This window comes from Dendropsophus ebraccatus, chromosome 7 (genome assembly GCF_027789765.1).
Source record: "Dendropsophus ebraccatus isolate aDenEbr1 chromosome 7, aDenEbr1.pat, whole genome shotgun sequence".
NCBI lineage: Eukaryota > Metazoa > Chordata > Amphibia > Anura > Hylidae > Dendropsophus > Dendropsophus ebraccatus.
Window position 1 is genome coordinate 126,437,388 of NC_091460.1, and position 19,106 is coordinate 126,456,493.

The window sequence follows — 19,106 nt, forward strand, 5'->3', positions numbered from 1 at the left end:
TCAGTGGGCAGTTCCTGTGGGGACAACGTATCACAGAAACCAGGGTAAGAGGAGGAAACTGTGAGCCATCTGATCACCAGCAGTAGGAACAGGTAAGTATGCTTTCTTGTTCTATTTTCATAGACTCCGACTCACTCTCAAAATAATTTTCCTGTAGTTGGAATACTCCTTTTAACAACAGAAGGCTAAAAGTATATACAAGGCGCCATAGGGTGATAATGTAAAACAGAATAAGCAAGTGAATAGTTACATTTAAAACTGCTCACCTGATGATTTTGTGCTAAGAACACAACACCTCTAAGCGCTGTCAGAGTAGAAAATATTAGTGATGGTAGCCGGAGCAGCCTGGTCCAAAGCAATACCTCGATTCCAAGCCAGGGAAACGAGGAGTGGAGAAATGGAGATCCGGTGTCAGGTCCAAGGATTTATGCCGAGGGACACAGGGACCAAAAGAACGGTGCTGGACGGCTTCAATATTCAGTAGGTACAATTTTACACTTTAAAGGAGAAGTCCGGCAAAAATTTGTATTAAAGTATTGTATTGCCCCCGAAAAGTTATACAAATCCCCAATATACACTTATTACGGTAAATGCTTATAAAGTGCTTTTTTCCCTGCACTTACTACTGCATCAAGGCTTCACTTCCTGGATAACATGGTGATGTCACTTCCTGGGGAACATAGTGATGTCACTTCCTGGATAACAGTGATGTCACTTCCTGGATAACATGGTGATGTCACTTCCTGGATAACATAGTAATGTCACTTCCTGGATAACATAGTGATGTCACTTCCTGGATAACATAGTGATGTCACGACCTGACTCCCAGAGCTGTGCAGGCTGTGGCTGCTGGAGAGGATGATGACAGGAGGACACTGAGGGACACAGGGCATTGGAGGGACAGTGAGCATCCCTCTGCCATCATCCTCTCCAGCAGCCACAGCCTGCACAGCTCTGGGAGTCGGGTCGTGACATCACCATGTTATCCAGGAAGTGAAGCATTGTTGCAGTAGTAAGTGCAGGGAAAAAACGCACTTTATGTGCATTTCCCGTAATAAGTGTACATTGGTGATTTGTATAAGTTTTGGGGGGCAATACAATATTTTAATAAAAATTTTCACCGGACTTCCCCTTTAATGGTCTCATATGCAATGCGTTTCTGGGCAAGATACCTCTTTGTCAAGTAAGAGAGACATACACAAACAGATACACACAGTCTCTAAAATACATGCAAAGAAAAGTAATTGGCAGGAGATGCTGTACCAATGCCCCCCCCCCCCCCTGTTGTCAGGGGCAGCTGGGTAAGTTTCAAAATAAAATAAAAAGAATAAAACAGTATAATCTAAAATAGATCTATACATACATAATATGTGTCTCTGTTTGTGTATGTCTCTCTTACTTGACAAAGGGGTATCTTGTCCAGAAACGCGTTGTATATGAGACCATTAAAGTGTAACATTGTACCTACTGAATATTGAAGCCGTCCAGCGCCGTTCTTTTGGTCCCTGTGGCGCTCGGCATAAATCCTTGGACCTGAAACCGGATCTCTTCTTAACAACAGAGCAGACTTTATAATGCATTTTATAACATGCATATTATGTATAATATGCTTATTTAAAGGTGAAGGTTCTTAAAAATTGCTAACATCTGGCAATTTAAACGTTTGATAAATCATCACATCATGGGACATCGGGAATCTTACAGGCTGCACATTGAGAAATTAATTCAATCCAATGAATGTGTCTTGTTCACTTCCAGAGAAATCAGGTTAATAGTGTTCTCTGCAATAGAAAATGAAAACTTTCTACAAATTAAGATTCAATTCCCTTTAAATTGAGCCTGATATCACATTATACAGTACACCATCATTTCTCTAAATGACAGTAGAACTCAAAAGAAAGCCAGAAATTGACAAGCATACAGACAGGCAATGTTCTGACCCTAAGGTATCTGGTGTGCTCCTCCAGCTTAAAAAAGGCTCAGCTATGGTAAGGGTTGAAACGTGTCTCATGTTTAAGCCTCGACATCTTGATTGAACTTCTCACCTTAGTTCTAAATAATAATAATAATCTGAAACCAAATAGCAAATCTAGACAGCCACAACCAGGTATGCAAGCAAATTGGATGATATTACAATGCGAGAAGAGATAGATGAGTGAGAAAAAGCATACAGTATTTACGCGTGAATACGCTTTCCAATGTTCAGCTATATTTGTCTTCTGCAGAAGTTTAAAGGAGAAGTCTGACAATTTCGATAAGCCTGCAGGCTCAGGGGGGAATTTATTACAAGTAGGAACTTACCTCTCCCCATGCCCGCGGTGAGCAGCAGGATCGGCCTTGGGACCTCTGCCGGAAGCCATTTTCCCCCTGAGTTGTGATGATGCCCCGACTCAAAGGAAAATGCCTGTCCCGGATTATGGACTGGCTGCTCAGCCAATCAGTGACTGGAGCAATGGCCCACCTCAGTCACTGACTGGCTGAATGGCCAGTTTATCATTTGGGGCATGGACACCCGAAGACCCTGGAGCCCGGCAGGTATCCCGCAGCTGGTCCTGCCGCTCACTGCAGGCCGGGGGGAGAGGTAAGTGGTTACTTGTAATGAATTTCCCCCCTTCAATCTGCCAGCTTTTAGAAATCGCTGGACTTCTCCTTTAAGACCTACATGTATTACACAAAGCGATTGCCGGCCGTTATGGATGATAATGGCTTCATGTAGTAGAAGACAATGAATTGCCGGCATGCGTGATGTCGACTGATTGTTGTCTTTCAACAGGCTGAAACACAAACAATCAGCCTGGCAACGAACTGCTGATGTCAATCCGTGCAACAGGAGCAGCGGTAGCAGACCTCCGCTATCTTCTATAGGCTGCACGGACCATTTAACGATCGCCCGGGCAGCCCCCCCTTGCTGTTACCCTCTTGTTGTCAGCACGTGTAATAGCGCCATAGGAGCAAGCAAGCACTACAGTAGTGCAAACCTGACAGGTTGGCGCTCGCTTGCTCCTCTTAATCGCCACACTTAATAACCAGAGAAGCCTGGACAGGACCAGAGATTTCTGAAGTTGTATAAAATCTTTCAGTGGAACTATAACCAATGCCAAACTTGGGAAAGGTGGAACATACGTGACAATGAAGATAAAGAGATGCATCATGATCAGACACAGCAGAAATCTTTCCATATTGATCTGTTTTCAGACACAGTACATTCATCAAGGACAGACACAACTCTAGACATGTTAGTAAAGGTTGTTGAATGGCATCTCCAGCCTTTTCAAGGGGCCAGGGTGGCATGGCTGATAAAATAGATTATTACATTAGCCATCAAAGTAAATGACAATGACAGATGCATTTAAGATAACCCGGCAGTAAGGCAGTTCGTTTAGCAGAAGCTAAATTGAAATCCACTATATGGAATAAATCCTTGCACTACATCCTCCCCACATTTAGCGATGTCAACGTGAGAGAATTGTATGAGATTTACAGTCTCTGAAAAGGCATTAAAGTGTTCATTAGGGAGACATAGTTCATTCTGGGAGTTAAATCTCCATGATAACGTCTTCTCACATGTCATCGTGGCAAATGGGAAATTTTTGTGGAACTTTCAAATTTTTACAAAGGGATAACCTTATATTGCTTTTTGCTGGTCCTTTTCTGTTTATGTCAACCCCTACACAATGGGTAAAAGGTTCTGTTTTTAACGTGTCTAGTAAGTAGTATAAACAGAGGTATAGCTTGGAGTATTGCATAAGACAGCGAGGTGTGGGGGTTAGGGGGTAGCGGTAGGCGGTTCGCTTAATACATCTGAGGTTTTCATAAATCCAAATCTGGGTAATGTATGTCATAAAATTACAGCTGTAGAGGCACATCCCAGTTAGTTGTGCACAGACACTCTGCAGAATGTATAAGTAAGTACTACTGTCCTAAGGGCCCTATTCCACCGGCCGAGCAACGATGTAAACGAGCACCGATCTGCTAGATTGACACTCATTTACTGGGCATACTGTGTACTCGTGTTTGTGGCTCCCTCAGAGTTTCTTGCACATGCAGCACCTATTGCTTTTTTCTTTTAAATATTCACTATGCCACAATAAGCAGTGTCAGTCTGTGCCCCATATTGTACATTTGAATAGTAACTCCCTTTGTACCTCACACAGGTTCAGAGTCCTCCTTTGTGTCTGCAAACAGTAAAAGAGTCATCCTTAATACCCTTTCTCGCAGCAATAGTGCTCCTTTACTGCCAATACATAGAATTAGTGCCTCCAAGGGCCTTCTTTACAGTATTCGTGCCCTTACACAGAAAAAGTGCCACCCTTATGGCCCCTATGAAGTAATAGTGTCCTCATACTGCTTTCTATAAGGTAACAATATCCTTTAGTGCCCTACCCATGATAATAATGCCCCAGTACTCCCCTCCTGTGAGGAACTTACCTTTCCATGATCCAGTGGCAGCCATTTTTCCATAGTTGTGACAACAGAGGCAGGACATGGTTGCAGTGGCTGAGGCAGTAGGCAGGACATGGTTAAGTGGATGATTAAGGTCCTCGTGGACGGTGAAACACGTAGGCGTAATTTGTTTTATTTTTTTTGTCTCATTGAGGTAACACTATGGATGGGGGAGATTTATCAAACATGGTGTAAAGTGAAACTGGCTCAGACGCCCCTAGCAACCAATCAGATTCCACCTTTCATTCCTCACAGACTCTTTGGAAAATGAAAGGTGGAATCTGCTAGGGGCAACTGAGCAAGTTTCACTTTACACCATGTTGGATAAATCTTCCCCTATGTTCATTGCATTTGGAGATGGTTTTAATCTTCTGTGCTTAAATCCACATCATGTGCCGAATAACTTGTGCCGTAATCAAGTGTACCAGGTGGTGAGCTGACATGTATTTCTTGTTTTATGGTTATTTCCATCAGGAACTTACCTTCCTGTGATCCAGCGGCGGCTGTTCTTCCTGGCAACGAAGATGGGCCATGGTTGCTGGGTCAATCACGAGCGGACGGCTGACAGCTGGAAAGAGAATTAAATGGGCGACTGGCTGTGCTCTGCTTGACATAATCAGCATTTTATCTGTATTACTAAGTGTTCTTTACCTTGGCTTTTGTTTTCTGACTACATCCCTGATCTCTATTTTATACTGTGCTACTATCTGTGTTTGCCCTCGGCCCTGTTTACTGCTATTGTTTCCTGTTCCTTTTTCTGTCTTTGATTTTGCTCTCCTGGTTTTGACCTTCGGCTTGTTAATGACTTGTCGTGGTGTGTGATTTGTGTCCTATCCATTACCAAGTAGGAACACTGTTCCTCTATAGATGTGACATACACAGTAAAAGTGCCTCTTTAGGGCCTTCTTTAACCCCATCAGGACCGGGCCAATTTATGTTTTTGCACTTTTGTTTTTTCCTCCTCACGTTTAAAAGGCCGTAGCACTTACTTTTTTTCACCTACAGGCCCACACGAACCCTTATTTTTTGCACCACTAATTGTATTTTGCAATGACAGACTTAATTTTTCCATAAAATATGCTGCGAAATCGGAAAAAAAAAATATTTGTGCAGGGGTTTGTGTTTACATTGTTTGTCCTATGGTAAAACTGACATGTTATCTATATTTCTCATGTCAGTACGGTTACAACGATATGTAACTTGTGTAACTTTTATTTTATTTGATGGCTTTTAAAAAATTAAAACCTTTTTGAAAATCTAAATTATCCTTAAAATTGCTCTATGACCATGCTTATAATGCTTTTATCCTTTGGTCTATGGGGCTGTGTGAGGTGTCATTTTTTGCGCCTTGATCTGTACTTTCTATTGGTAACTTGATTGCGTATATGCACCTTTTTGATCGCTTTTTATTACAATTTTTCTGGATTTGATGCGACAAAAAATGTGCAATTTGGTGGATTTTTGCGCTTACGTGATAATTTAATAGTTTGGACGATTACACATGCAGTGATACAAAATATGTTTATTGATTTTTATTTATAAAATGGGAAAAGGGGGATGATTAAAATTTTTATTAGGGGAGGGGATTTTTTTATTAATGAAAACACTTTATTTTTTTACACAGTAATTAGAAGTCCCCTGGGGACTTCTATATACACAGCATTGATCTCCCATTGAAATCAATGCTGCGTATATAATAGAGCACCGATCCATTAGATCGGTGCTCTGTTGGTCTGGTCTGCTGCAGACCAGATCAGCAGAATACCAAGCTGGGATTAGCGTCATTCTGCCGCTGAGGCCCGGACGGGTAAGTTAAATGGATCGCCCCTCCACGATCGCATCTCGGTGGGTGTGATCTGCCCACTAGACACCAGAGATGGGGATAAATAGCAGTATCTTCTCCCTCTTCCTCTCTGCCCTGCCAATCTCCACAATGTAGTATTGAGGACCTGGGGGTCATGTGATCAGGTCCTTCATCCCTCTCTCTCTGCAGAAGACTCCAGAGTCTTCCGATGTTCAGCGTTTACCGTGCACTACATTGAGCAGGCTGCACATCAGAACATCGGGACTCTCTCCCTCTCTGGGCCCGTGGAGTCGATGGGACCCCGGCATTTGCCTGGATAAGACCTGTGCCGACGCTGGCCCTGATGAGGACACAGATGTACAGAAAGGTGGAGTGTTTTACCATGTTTCTATTCTATTTTACATAGTTCGATAAATTTGGGCCATTATATATTTAGCAAACTGATCCCTCACCATTAGGCCAAACGTTTTGAGTTTTTCCTATTTAGAAATGTAAAGGACTTTGTTTAAAGATTTCTCCCCAGCCTGTTAGACATGGAGTAAAGGTTGACAATTCAGGTACGACAGATTGAAGCCCAGTGCTTTGTAGGGATTAGTCTTTTTTTTTAAATACTTTTTCTAGGTTAATTCCAGTTTTACTTCACAATATATTTCTTTCTGTAATTTGCTATAGTTTATTTAGTGGAAATTACATTTTTGCGACAATAATCAAAATCGGTTTTACAATATGGCTGAAATATCAAATAGCTTATAAAATGGTAATTATGAAGAAGACAAGTATTTCTTATTTGTACCGAAAACCTGCATGTCATATCATTGAATGTAAGGAATGGGAGTGTTCAGTTTTGTTCTCTGCAGAAAAAAAAACTTCACCAAATGTCAGCATAATGCCAGGCTCTCAGTAAAGGGGTATTCACACCTGGGGTAGTAATGCCCTATGCACAGGTTAGGGCATAACTCGGAGTTTGCAGGGGGTTTGATCGCTGTGACAGCATTCGTCTCTCTTTGGCAGCTCCATAGAAGATGAATGGAGCTGTGGTACGTATGCGCAGCTCTGAGCTTTAGGCCATGTTCACATGGCGTAAGAGACCGGAGAGCAGCCGGTCTTTGAAAAGATCATCCAAGCCGGTACTACAGTACCAGCCGGATTATCTTTCACGCCGCAGAGTTCTGATGCGGGCGCATTCCACGCGCGCCCGCATCAGAACTTCCCACTGCACACTATGAAGCAAGCAGCCAGAGCCGCTCGCTTCATATTGTGCACTGACATGCTTTTCTATGCCTGCTATTCAATGAATTGCGGCCACAGAAAAATGACATGTTAGTTCTTTGCGGCGCCGCGAGGGATCCCCGACAGAGCGTATACGATGCGTACACGCTCCGGCTGGGATCCCATAGAAGGCACGGCAACGGATGTTTTCGTCCAAAGTACAGCTGTTGTTGCCGATTGCAACAGCGGCCGTACTTTTACGAAAACATGCGTTGTGTGAACATAGCCTTATTCTGCTGGGATTTCAGGGTCCCTGTACTTGAGATCACGGGGGTCACAGCAGTCGGACCTCCCACAATCTTTTTGTTATGGCTTATCCTTTGCATACTCTGGATAGGGCAAAACTACCCTAGGGAATACCCCTTTAAAGGGTGAGTTTTAAAGGACAGGCCGTTTGAAGGCATAAAATGGCTCTATAATCCCCATTCAAGTGTTTTTTTTTTACTAGATGCAAAAAATAGAAAATAACTCGGAGCACCTTATGAATGCTCCAAATTAAAGGGTTTGCCTGGTCGTAGACATGTAGTATACTGCTGAGGTCCTATTCACCCAATAGTAATTCTGGGTGACATTACTGTTTCATATTTTGATTGAGAATTTCACCCCTTTTTAATGTTCTGGGTTGAAATCTGCTGCAAAGCCATAGCAAAATATGCACGTTACATGTGCAGATTTTTTGCGGGTCTGCAGTGAATTTTTCTGTCCATTGTCGACGCAGCCGGACCATTGAGGGGTCGCGGACGTCTTCTTAAATAGACAGCCGCTAATAAAGGATATGCTATTTAAAGAGACGTCTGTGTTCCCACGATATGTTCCCAAAGTGGGAACATCGCCTTATAGTGACTGATGTAAACTCCAAATTCCTTATATAGTTATAGTCCTAGAAGATAACATGCTGGCTATTCGAAATTTCCAATAAAGTGAGTTTATGTGCTTATTGTATACTGTTACACATAAATAACAAGAAAACAGTCACACTGTGAATAAGAGGTTGAAATATACACATGTATTTTGATTTTGCACATGTTTTGAGTGTTTGGAGGGTGTATTTTACCAGCTTTTTTTTTTTTTTTACTTTTTTTTTTTTTTTTTAAAGAAAACAGTTTGAGGCTATGTTCCCACAATGTAAAAATAAGGCTGTTGTTGCAAAACATAAATATACATAAAATATATTATACATAAAAAAAGAAAGTGCTCCTTTAGTAGTGGCTGAAGACAACCAGCGAGGTATATTCTAAATCTGTCTATGTAGGGGATGTCTATGTTCACATGACATTTTTTTTCTGTCCGTCTCATTTTTCTTCTCAAAATTACATCTGTGATTTTGCGTTTTAGGCGCCCGTCATTACAATGACGGCTGTTGGTACATTATTCTTGTTCAGGTTCGGGGTTGATTTTTATTTTTTTTGAAGGTCCATTGAATTTACTAGAAAAGACGGTGAGAGGAAGGTGAAACAAAAAGTGTGTGAACCACTAAAAATAACGTCTTTTGTTTGCAAAATAATGTCCACAAATAATTGTCAAGAACATTAAATTGATGTCTGCATGAACAACGCCTGTTATTCAAAACCCTATATGGGATATTTATGAAGACCTTTATGAAGGTCCTAAATTAGGCCCCTCCCCCAATTACCCTACTGGATTCACTAAGAGGCAAGTGAATCCGGCCTGACCTGAGCCTGCCATACAGCAGGCGCAGAAATATACATCTGCCCCTGAGCAGGTGTAGATTTCTGCCATGATTTACGCCAGCGAGTAGGCATAAATCGTGGTAAATCAGGCACAGTAGGCTGCTATGCCTCCTCCCCACCTTGCTTTGCTTTCGTTGCCCACCCAATGGGCGTGCAGGGTATATGACTGGCATACGCCTTAGAGAAGGAGTGAATTCGCGCTTTCTCCCTGGGGCACGCCAGTGGCACAGCCATCATAAATGTCCCCGTATGTGTATTGGGCGACCATCATTCCATTGACATTAATGCATTCCATTGACTTCAATTATAATTATTTTTAAAAAACTAGACGCCGTTCCTTTTTTTTTTTTTTTTTACACAAAACAAAGCTGATCTGTAGCTTAGGAGCAGAAAAACAAGGGTCCAGATTTATTAATCTCTCTGGGACAAAGATCAGCCATTTTTGTCTCAGATAGCGACCAATCACAGGCCATTCTGAAAAAAGAAAGATAGAAAGAAAGATGAGCTGTTGGTTGCTCATAGTATTTCTGTCAGTTGTTTTTTAACCAAAACCAGGAGGGGGTTGAAAACAGAGGCCATGCAAATCTTTCCATTATAAGTTTGCCCTGTCAGTTCCACTCCTGATTTTGGTTTAAATAGACTGACGGAAATACTGTGTGTGAACATAGCCCAAAACTGCAATAGCTTTACTATCTAACCCTATTCACACAAAGCAACAATAACATTTTATGAACAAATTTATAATGACGGTATTCATATATCTATTAAGACTAATATAATGACATGAGAACAGTTGAGCAGCATAACCATTTTATGTATTGACTGTTTTAATAGATTCACAATTTATTGCCTTAGATGAATCTAGAAGGGAACCCATAAATAAAAAACAATGGTTGTAAAGTGAGTCCTAAAGCTAAAGGAAAGGCTAAGTCCATCAAGGTTTTCCCTGCAACTGCCTTTCCATTTACCTGCTATTTTTTATTAGAAACAACCAGCTTGAATACTGTGAATTTGGATTGCAATCCTGCAATATGAATAAAACACACATCTGTACGGGGACTCAATGGTGCTGTAAAAGCATTAACACGGTAGGTGGTTACCTATGCTTCATTGCATCACGTTTTAGCAAGATTGGATTTAGACTATTACCCCTGATTTATGTTGTACACCTGTCCGTTCCAAACTTACCTTTCAGGCTATGGTTTGTTGCTGCTTGTACACTGAAATTCAACATTTAATGTAATTAAATTTAAAATTACATTGATTTACAAAATGCTTAAATAATAGGGGCTGTTCACATTATGCTGTGAAGCCTTTAGATGTATATTTCTACAGTAAGGCTATGTTCACACTGCGTATGAATCCGTCCGTAGATCGTACGGCGCCGTACATGTGCGGCTGAAACTACGGGCGTGGGAAAAATAGACATGCAGCCGGATGCGTACGAACCGCGAACATACGCCCGTAGTACAGTTATGCTTCCCTAGCTTGTTTCGTGGTGATCTGAAACAGGTCATTTACTTGGAAATCTTCGCCCAGCCCAATAAAACACACAGAAACTTTTGGATTGAAAAATCAAGTTCAATTTGGCTGAAATAAGTACTTCGTACGGGAGCGCATGGAAATCCACGGCCGTGAGTTTTAACATTTCCGTCCTCAAACAATGGTCTTGTTCATTTTTCACGGCGCCGTATACGATCCGGCCGTAAGTTCATACGTAGTGTGCACTGTGCGGGCGTATATCGTATACTTTCAAGCGAACGCATCAACCTCAAAACTACGTGCGTATATTCGCGGTTCGCACTACGGACGGATTCATACGCCGTGTGAACATAGCCTAAGGCTGCAATGCACTTCAATGTACAGAATGTCAAAACTACCCAGAAACGGCCCTGTGTCAGATTTACCATGAAGTGCATTACGTGGACACAGAAAGCCCCCTAATCTATGATTGACATTTAGATTGCTTATACTGATTAATGTTATGATATTGCATAGCATGTTTCAGTTAGATTGGTTCTCTTCTGGTAAAATCTTCCTTAAGGTGCGTTTACACGTAATGATTATCGTACGAATTTGCGCAATAACGATCGAATTCGAACGATAACCGTACGTGTAAACGCAGCGAACGATCAAACGACGAACGACACATCGCTCATTTTGATCTTTCAACATGTTATTAAATCGTCGTTCGTCGTTCGCAAAAAATTCGCAAATCGTTCCGTGTGAACAGTTGTTCGCCGATTTAACCAATGTGTGAGATAGGCTTAAGCGTTCGCGAAACGATCGCACAACGAATTTTCCGTACGATATATCGTACCGTCTAAACGCTGCTCGTTATGAGAAAAAAAATCGTTACTCCGACATCGTTAATTGTACTATCGGGCCAATTATCGTTACGGGTTAACGCACCATTATACTTAGCCAGCAGAGGCACCAGGGCTGGCTAATACAGGACACTTGTGAATGCCAATCAGCCATTGAACACTATGGGAAATGTCAGTAAGGCATTTAAATGCTTTGATCGCTATTGATTACAGCATTATAAATGACAACATAATCGCCAATATCATTTGTTGGTAGTGAGTGCCAACTGCTAATAGAAGCCAATATTCCTCATAATGGTGAAAGCTCAGCTTCTAAGCCTCCGTCATTTCGCCCCATTGCTTGTGTGCCACACGTGTACATATGCCTCAGAGCAGAAATTGAAGGGATTATTCCACAAAATGCAAACTCAAATAAAGCTCTTATATAATATACTGTACATAACTATTCTATAACTAATCATGCAGAAAATATGCTCTCCAGTGTAATTTTCACCCTCATTGGTCTCTTTCGTTTCCTCCCCCTTCTCTTCACTTTCTATGGGCAGACACTAAGCTGTTCTTTTCCCACGAGTGCATTCCACCTTCCTAGATACCAGCGATTATTTATCCTGTATTTCTTCGCTGACCGGTATAAAAGGAGTTCCTCACACACAGCTCCAGTGATCTCAATGATTAAAGGGGTTGTCCAGCGAAAATCTTTCTCTTTCAAATCAACTGATGTCAGAAAGTTATACAGATTTGTAATTTATTTCTATAAAAAAAAAAATCTCAAGTCTTCCCGTACTTATTAGCTCCTATATGTCCTGCATGAAATGTTGTTTTATTTTCAGTCTGACACAGTGCTCTCTGCTGACATCTCTGGCCGAGACAGGAACTCTTGTCTCCGTTTTATATGACTCTCCATTGAAAACCTCTCCTGCTTTGGAACTGTCCAGAGATTTTTTACCAAAAGTAAATTACAAATCTATCTAACTTTCTAACACCAGTTGATTTAAAAGAAAAAGCTTTTCGATGGATAATTTTCCCTGAATGTCCAATTTCTCCAGTGCCATTTTATTCTTCTTTTTTTCCCTGCATATACAGTACTTGCTTTAGGCACTTCTCTAAGCCTGTATATGTAAGAATAGAAAACCACTACTACACATAAATCCATTCACTTTCTTTCTGAAAGATATATTTCTATGGATGACTGAGTATTACTAGTTCTTTCTTTACATATATAGGCTTATTCTCATGTACTTATTTATACATAGGTATCAATGCACATTGAGAAGCCCAGCAATGGAACTTGAGCGTCAACCACTGGATGCTTTTAAAGGTGAACACAGAAATACTCTGCCAGAATGTTTCCTCAAAGACCAATCTGCGTCTGCTCAATTCTGCCCAAATCACTTGCAAAGTGTAAGGATTTAAGAGGCAGAGGAGAGACTACAGGCTACTTGCTGTCAATCAAACCAGTGGAGACATTTTCAAGTCAGATATAGATGTTACTATTCAGTGAATAAGCTGAACCTTGCCAGGCTTTCTCAACCCAAATGAATTAAAACAGACGTGGAGGGGTTGATTTTGATTTAAAAGAAAAAGAAAAACGGTATCTACAAAATTAGGGTAAGAAGCCCATTTAACCATGTCCTGCTGACAAGTCTGCTTAAAAGGAGTTGTCCAGCAAAAACAGTTTTCTTTCAAATCAACTGGTTTCAGAAAATTATATAGATTTGTAATTTACTTCTATTGAAAAATCTCAAGTCTTCCCGTTCTTTTAAGCTGCTGTATGTCCTGCAGGAAATGTTGTTTTCTTTTCAGTCTGACACAGTGCTCTCTGCTGCCATCTTTGTCCGAGGCAGGAACTGTCCAGAGCGGCAACAAATCCCCATAGAAAACCTCTCCTGCTCTGGAGAGTTCCTGTCAGAGAGCACTGTGTCAGACTGAAAAAAATAAACACCACTTCCTGCAGGACATACAGCAGCTGATAAGTATGGGGAGACAACATTTTTAAATAGAAGTAAATTACAAATTTATATAGCTTTCTAAAACCAGTTGATGTTAAAGAAAAAAATATTTCAGCAGGAATACCCCTTGAAAAGCTACCATAAACATGTATGATGATGAATTCAGAGGCCAACAAACGGTAAATTCAAGTTTCTTTAAATTCATAGTATTAAAACATTGCTAAAGGCTAAGAACTTCACTTAGTAAACCCATTTTATGAAAATTTTATTTAGCAAACTCCCCGGCATATTTGAAGTATTTCCCCTTAGAAGACAAACTTCAATTTCAAAGTTCAAAGGGAAGAAAAACTGTTCTAAAATTGTTATATATATATATACTGTACTTGCTAGTGAGTGCACCTTCTGCACTGTCTTGCTAATCTGAGCCCCGGTGCCTGCCTGCTATCCATCTGGCACTGTGTCAGCTGTCATACAGCATCAGTAATGAAATTTATTCCCAGGAGTAAACTAATAATCAGTATGTAACTTTCATTAGAGTTGGTATATTGGATATTCTGACAGCTGACAGCAAGGCAGGGGTCTCACAGTCCAGAAAGTGTCAGGAGTCAGGACCTTTATTATCTATTTATTGACAAGCTTGCATCTTTATCTTCTGCTTCCCTAAAAATAAGTTGGCCGCCAGAAATGACTGAGGCGGGAGGGGGCATAAACAGACAAAGACATAAAGCCTTCAATTCAGCCATCAGGCCATCGCTCTGCCATTGTGATCTACATGGCAACAGGTTCCAGTTCGTTCCCTCATGGCTGCAAGATTGTAATTCAAAACAGTCAGGGAGTGAAATGTCTCTTGACTGCTCTGATGGTTTGGAGTATATTAACCCTTAGAGGACCGGGCCTATTTAAATTGTTTGCGTTTTTGTTTTACCCTCCTTGTGCTTAACCCCTTAAGGACAGAGCCAATTTCGATTTTTGCGTTTTCGTTTTTTCCTCTTGTGCTTAAAAGGCCATAGCACTTGCATTTTTCCACTTAGAAACCCACATGAGCCCTTATTTTTTGCGTCACTAATTGTACTTTGCAATGACAGGCTGAATTTTTGCATAAAGTACACAGCGAATCCAGAAAAAAAATAAATGTGTAGTGAAATAAAAAAAACGCATTTTGTTTATTTGCGGGAAATGTGTTTTTACGCCATTCGCCCTTGGGTAAAACTGACTTGTTATATATGTTCCTAAAGTCGTTACGATTAAAACGATATCTAACATGTATAACTTATATTGTATCTGATGGCCTCTAAAAAATTCAAACCATTGTCAACAAATATACGTCACTTAAAACCGCTCTGTTCCCAGGCTTATAGCGCTTTTATCCTTTGGTCTATGGGGCTGTGTGAGGTGTCATTTTTTGCGCCATGATGTGATCTTTCTATCGTTACCTTGATTGCGCATATACGACTTCTTGATCGCTTTTTATTAAAATTTTTCTGGATTTGATGCGACCAAAAATGCGCAATTTTGCACTTTGGGATTTTTTTGCGCTGACGCCGTTTAACGTGCGAGATCAGGAACGTGATTAATTAATAGTTCGGGCGATTACGCACACGGCGATAGCAAACATGTTTCTTTATTTATTTATTTACTTTTATTTATAACCTGGGAAAAGGGGTGTGATTCTGACTTTTATTAGGGGAAGGGGATTTTTGCTAATAACAATACTTTTTTTTTTACTTTTACACTTATACTAGAAGCCCCCCTGGGGTTAGGGTTATTCCCCCTGGGGGACTTCTAGTATAAGTGCTTTGATCTCTCATTGAGATCTCTGCAGCATAGATATGCTGCAGAGATCCATGAGATAGGCACTCGTTTATTTCCGGCTGTTGCAGCTGGAAGTAAATGAGTGCTGAGCCAGGGACGGCGCCATCTTGGAGCAGTCCCCGGCCGGCTTCAGAACTTACCTTGATTGCGCATATACGACTTTTTGATCGCTTTTTATTACAATTTTTCTGGATTTGATGCGACCAAAAATGCGCAATTTTGCACTTTGGGGATTTTTTGCGCTTACGCCGTTTACCGTGCGAGATCAGGAATATGATAAATTAATATTTTGAGTCATTACGCACGCCGCGATACCAAACATGTTTGTTCATTTATTTATTTATTTTTATTTATAACATGGGAAAAGGGGGGTGATTCAAACTTTTATTAGGGGAGGGGGCTTTTTATTAATAAAAACACTTTTTTTTCCTACACTTATTCTAGAAGCCCCCCTGGGGAACTTCTAGTATAAGTACACTGATCTCTTATTGAGATCTATGCAGTATAGTTATACTGCATACATCAATGAGATCAGCACTCGATTGCTTTCGGCTGCCGCAGCCAAAGACAACCGAGTGCCGAGCCAGGATCAGCACCATTACGGCGCAAACCCCGGCAGGTACTGCAATTGCATTGCGGGGGGGGGGGGGCATCCCCCCATTAGACACCAGGAAAGGGCTGCAATGAAGTCTTCTGATGCAGCTGTCAACTTTGACAGATGCATCTGAACACTTAATTAGCGGGCGCGGCTATTGGACCATGCCCACTAATAGCCGCGGCCTAGGGCTAAAACAGCACCCGGGACCGCGGCGGCTCAGAACACCCCTAGGCGGCCAAGGACGTACGGGTACGCCCAGGGTTATCTAGGGGTTAATAATACTACTACTAATAATAATGATGATAATATTTATTTGTATAGTGCCAACAGATTCCGTAGCACTTATATTAATCCTCGGCACCCAGTACTGTTAAGGCTGAAGGGATCCCTCCTCTCCCTTGTATTTGACACTATGGGCAGGGCAGTATTTACCACTAGGCACTCGTGGTCCGGTGCCTAGGGCAGCACCTTGTAGGGGGCAGAACCAGGGAGCAGGGGGAAGGAAACAACTTGTTTTTGTTTTTATTTTTTGGTCTCCCACCTCCCATTCAGAATTGCCAGTAAATCTGGTGTCTTTTCGAGGAAGGGGGGGTATTGTGGTATTGGTCAGGTCTGATATGGTGGTGTTATCCAGTCACAGTATGGTGGTATTGCTCAGGTCTGGTATGGCGGTGTTATCCAGCCACAGTGTGGTGGTATTGGTCAGGTCTGGTGTGGTGGTGTTATCCAGTCACAGTATGGTGGTGTTGGTCAGGTCTGTTGGGGCGGTGGTAAATGTGAGGCCTACCTACCTATCTACCAATCCTGTGGTGATAATTCCTTCAGACAATATGCAGACGGCTCTAATCATTGATTCAATGTGTAAATTTGTTTAGGTTTTAAGCTTTTTTTAAAAAATTGGTGAGTGAAGATGGGGCGTCTTTGGGTTTGGTGCTTAGGGCAGCAGCTGTTAATATGGCCTTGACTATGGGGGAGATTTATCAAACATGGTATAAAGTGAAACTGTCTCAGTTGCCCCTAGCAACCAATCAGATTCCACCTTTCATTTCTCACAGACCCTTCAGAAAATGAAAGGTGGAATCTGATTGGTTGCTAGGGGCAACTGAGCCAGTTTCACTTTACACCATGTTTGATAAATCTCCCCCTATGTCTTTGATGTTAGGCAGGTAAGCAAAAGTAAAGTGGTGGCTGAATACACAGATATTTAGCCATAGGCTGGACAGTTGCTTCTTACTGAGCCATAAAACATTACCGGTAAAGAGCAAAGAATTATTTACCCTAAATTGTTGTTGTTGTGGAAAGTAAGGGAAAAGCTGAGCCTAAGGGATTAAAGCTGACGCTTCATTTATTATAGTCTGCAGCCTTTTGACACATCAACCGTGATATTACATTTCTCCTCTATAATATGTAACAAAAAAAATCGGAGGAACGCTACAAGTAACACATTAACATAATTTCTCAATAAAAAAAAAAAAGGAGCAAAAATGAAATAGGAGATAAGCGAAGCATACACTACCTTTCTCTTTGCCCTAAGTTGTTCGTGATATTTGTCAGATGTGTCCCCGGGTATTTCTCCTCCCCACAGCGTAATTCCAACAATTGTGTAAGTTATGCCCATGACAAGTAATGGGAAGCAATACACAAACAGAACCACAATGATTTGGTACCTAAAATGAAAAAACGAAAAAACAAACAAAAAAAAAGTTGTAATATTTTAAATGCATACTAGAAGGATATCTTCATCTTATGTGACAACATAGAAAATTGTGACAGATTATATAATTCAGTGCTGTACAAGGATGAAGTGGATTTCTTCACGCTGCGTTGAACCACGCCAAAACATGTGTACGCACAGCTATTTATACGTTTAATGGTATTTATGGTTTTACAGTGACATAACTATATCAGGGAATACTCCTAATGCATACATAACATACAGAACATTTTAACTCTTTCATACCTAACTAGGTGGTACTTAAAGGGGTAGTGCGGCGTTTTTCTTTTTCTGCTTAATTAATACAATGGGGGAAAGTTATCAAACTAAAAAGTTGTATTTTTTGGCGTAAAATGGCCAGATGAGAATTAATTTATTTGCAAATGGCCATTATGCAAATAAAATATTCGCATCTGGCCATTTTACGCCACCTTCACCAGTAGGGCAGAGAGGGGGTGTGGAGGGGGCGGAACAGGGGGCGCGGACTCTGAGTCTGTTTCATTTATCATTTTTCACTGAAAAATTATACTGAAACCTACGCCAGCTCTGAGCCTCTACATAAATCCCCTGAGCTCCGGAGCTCCGGGGACATTTTTAAACCCGGCGTGAAAAATGCCGGACTTCATAAATGTCCCCCAATAAGTTAATAAGCTGTCTGACCCCTCCTTTAAAGGGGAACTGTAGCCCCCTACTGCACAGGAGATGCAGAGGATAAAGGTAGGTCTTTTACCTTCATCCTTGGTGCCCTACCCGAGCAGTTAGTCATTTACTTCTTGGTCCAGTAAGACCCATTAAGAGCACTGCCCCACTACCATAGCACAGATCCAGACCACCCCTGGCTGGCCTTTTCTATTGAGGAAGGTACGTCTCTTACCTTGCTCCTCGGAGCCGAACCCGTGCTGTTAGTTGGCGTAATCTTTGACCGGGAGCATTGTCAGGAGCAGTGACCTGTCCCACAGCATCACCTGGTCGACCCGCTCCATTGATAATCAAAAAAACTGTCCGACCAGAAGGCTCTGTGGGGTGGGACAGTGTTCCTAACAGTGCTCCTAGCCAAAGATTACACTGACTAACAGTGTGGGACTGACCCTGAGGAGGAAGGTAAGAGACATACCTTCCTCCTCAGCGTCCCAAGTGCTATAGGGGGCTAGGAGTAAGTTAGATTTGTCTAACCTGCCGATAGTTCCCATTTTAAATAGTGCAACTATATTTTTAATGTAATAATGCACTCCATGGAAGGCACGTGATGAACGAAATACTCGGCCTGACCGTGAATCTGATGACCCAAAGTGACAACTTTTTTGACAAAGATTTTCTACAACTTCTTTTTATCTACGGGCCTGTGTCATAGTCTTGAATGTTGAACCTACATATTCAAATATTTAGATGGCGACCCTCCAGCAGAATTTTGTTTTTCTTTTTTTTTTTTTTGCCACATATTCAAAGCTGGATTTAATATCTCCATGGTATTTTTGTTGTGTGTAATAGTTCTGAATTGA

The 19,106-nt window shown here is 41.3% G+C and overlaps 1 protein-coding gene across 1 annotated transcript in view; it reads right to left on the minus strand.

Moving 5' to 3' along the window:
• TACR3 (tachykinin receptor 3) overlaps window positions 1-19,106 on the minus strand; it is a 92,086-nt gene that overhangs the window by 32,426 nt on the left and 40,554 nt on the right. Inside the window, exon 3 of the mRNA XM_069976802.1 lies at window positions 17,410-17,560. Within this exon, the coding sequence (XP_069832903.1) occupies window positions 17,410-17,560 (151 nt within the window). The remainder of the gene's footprint in view (window positions 1-17,409; window positions 17,561-19,106) is intronic.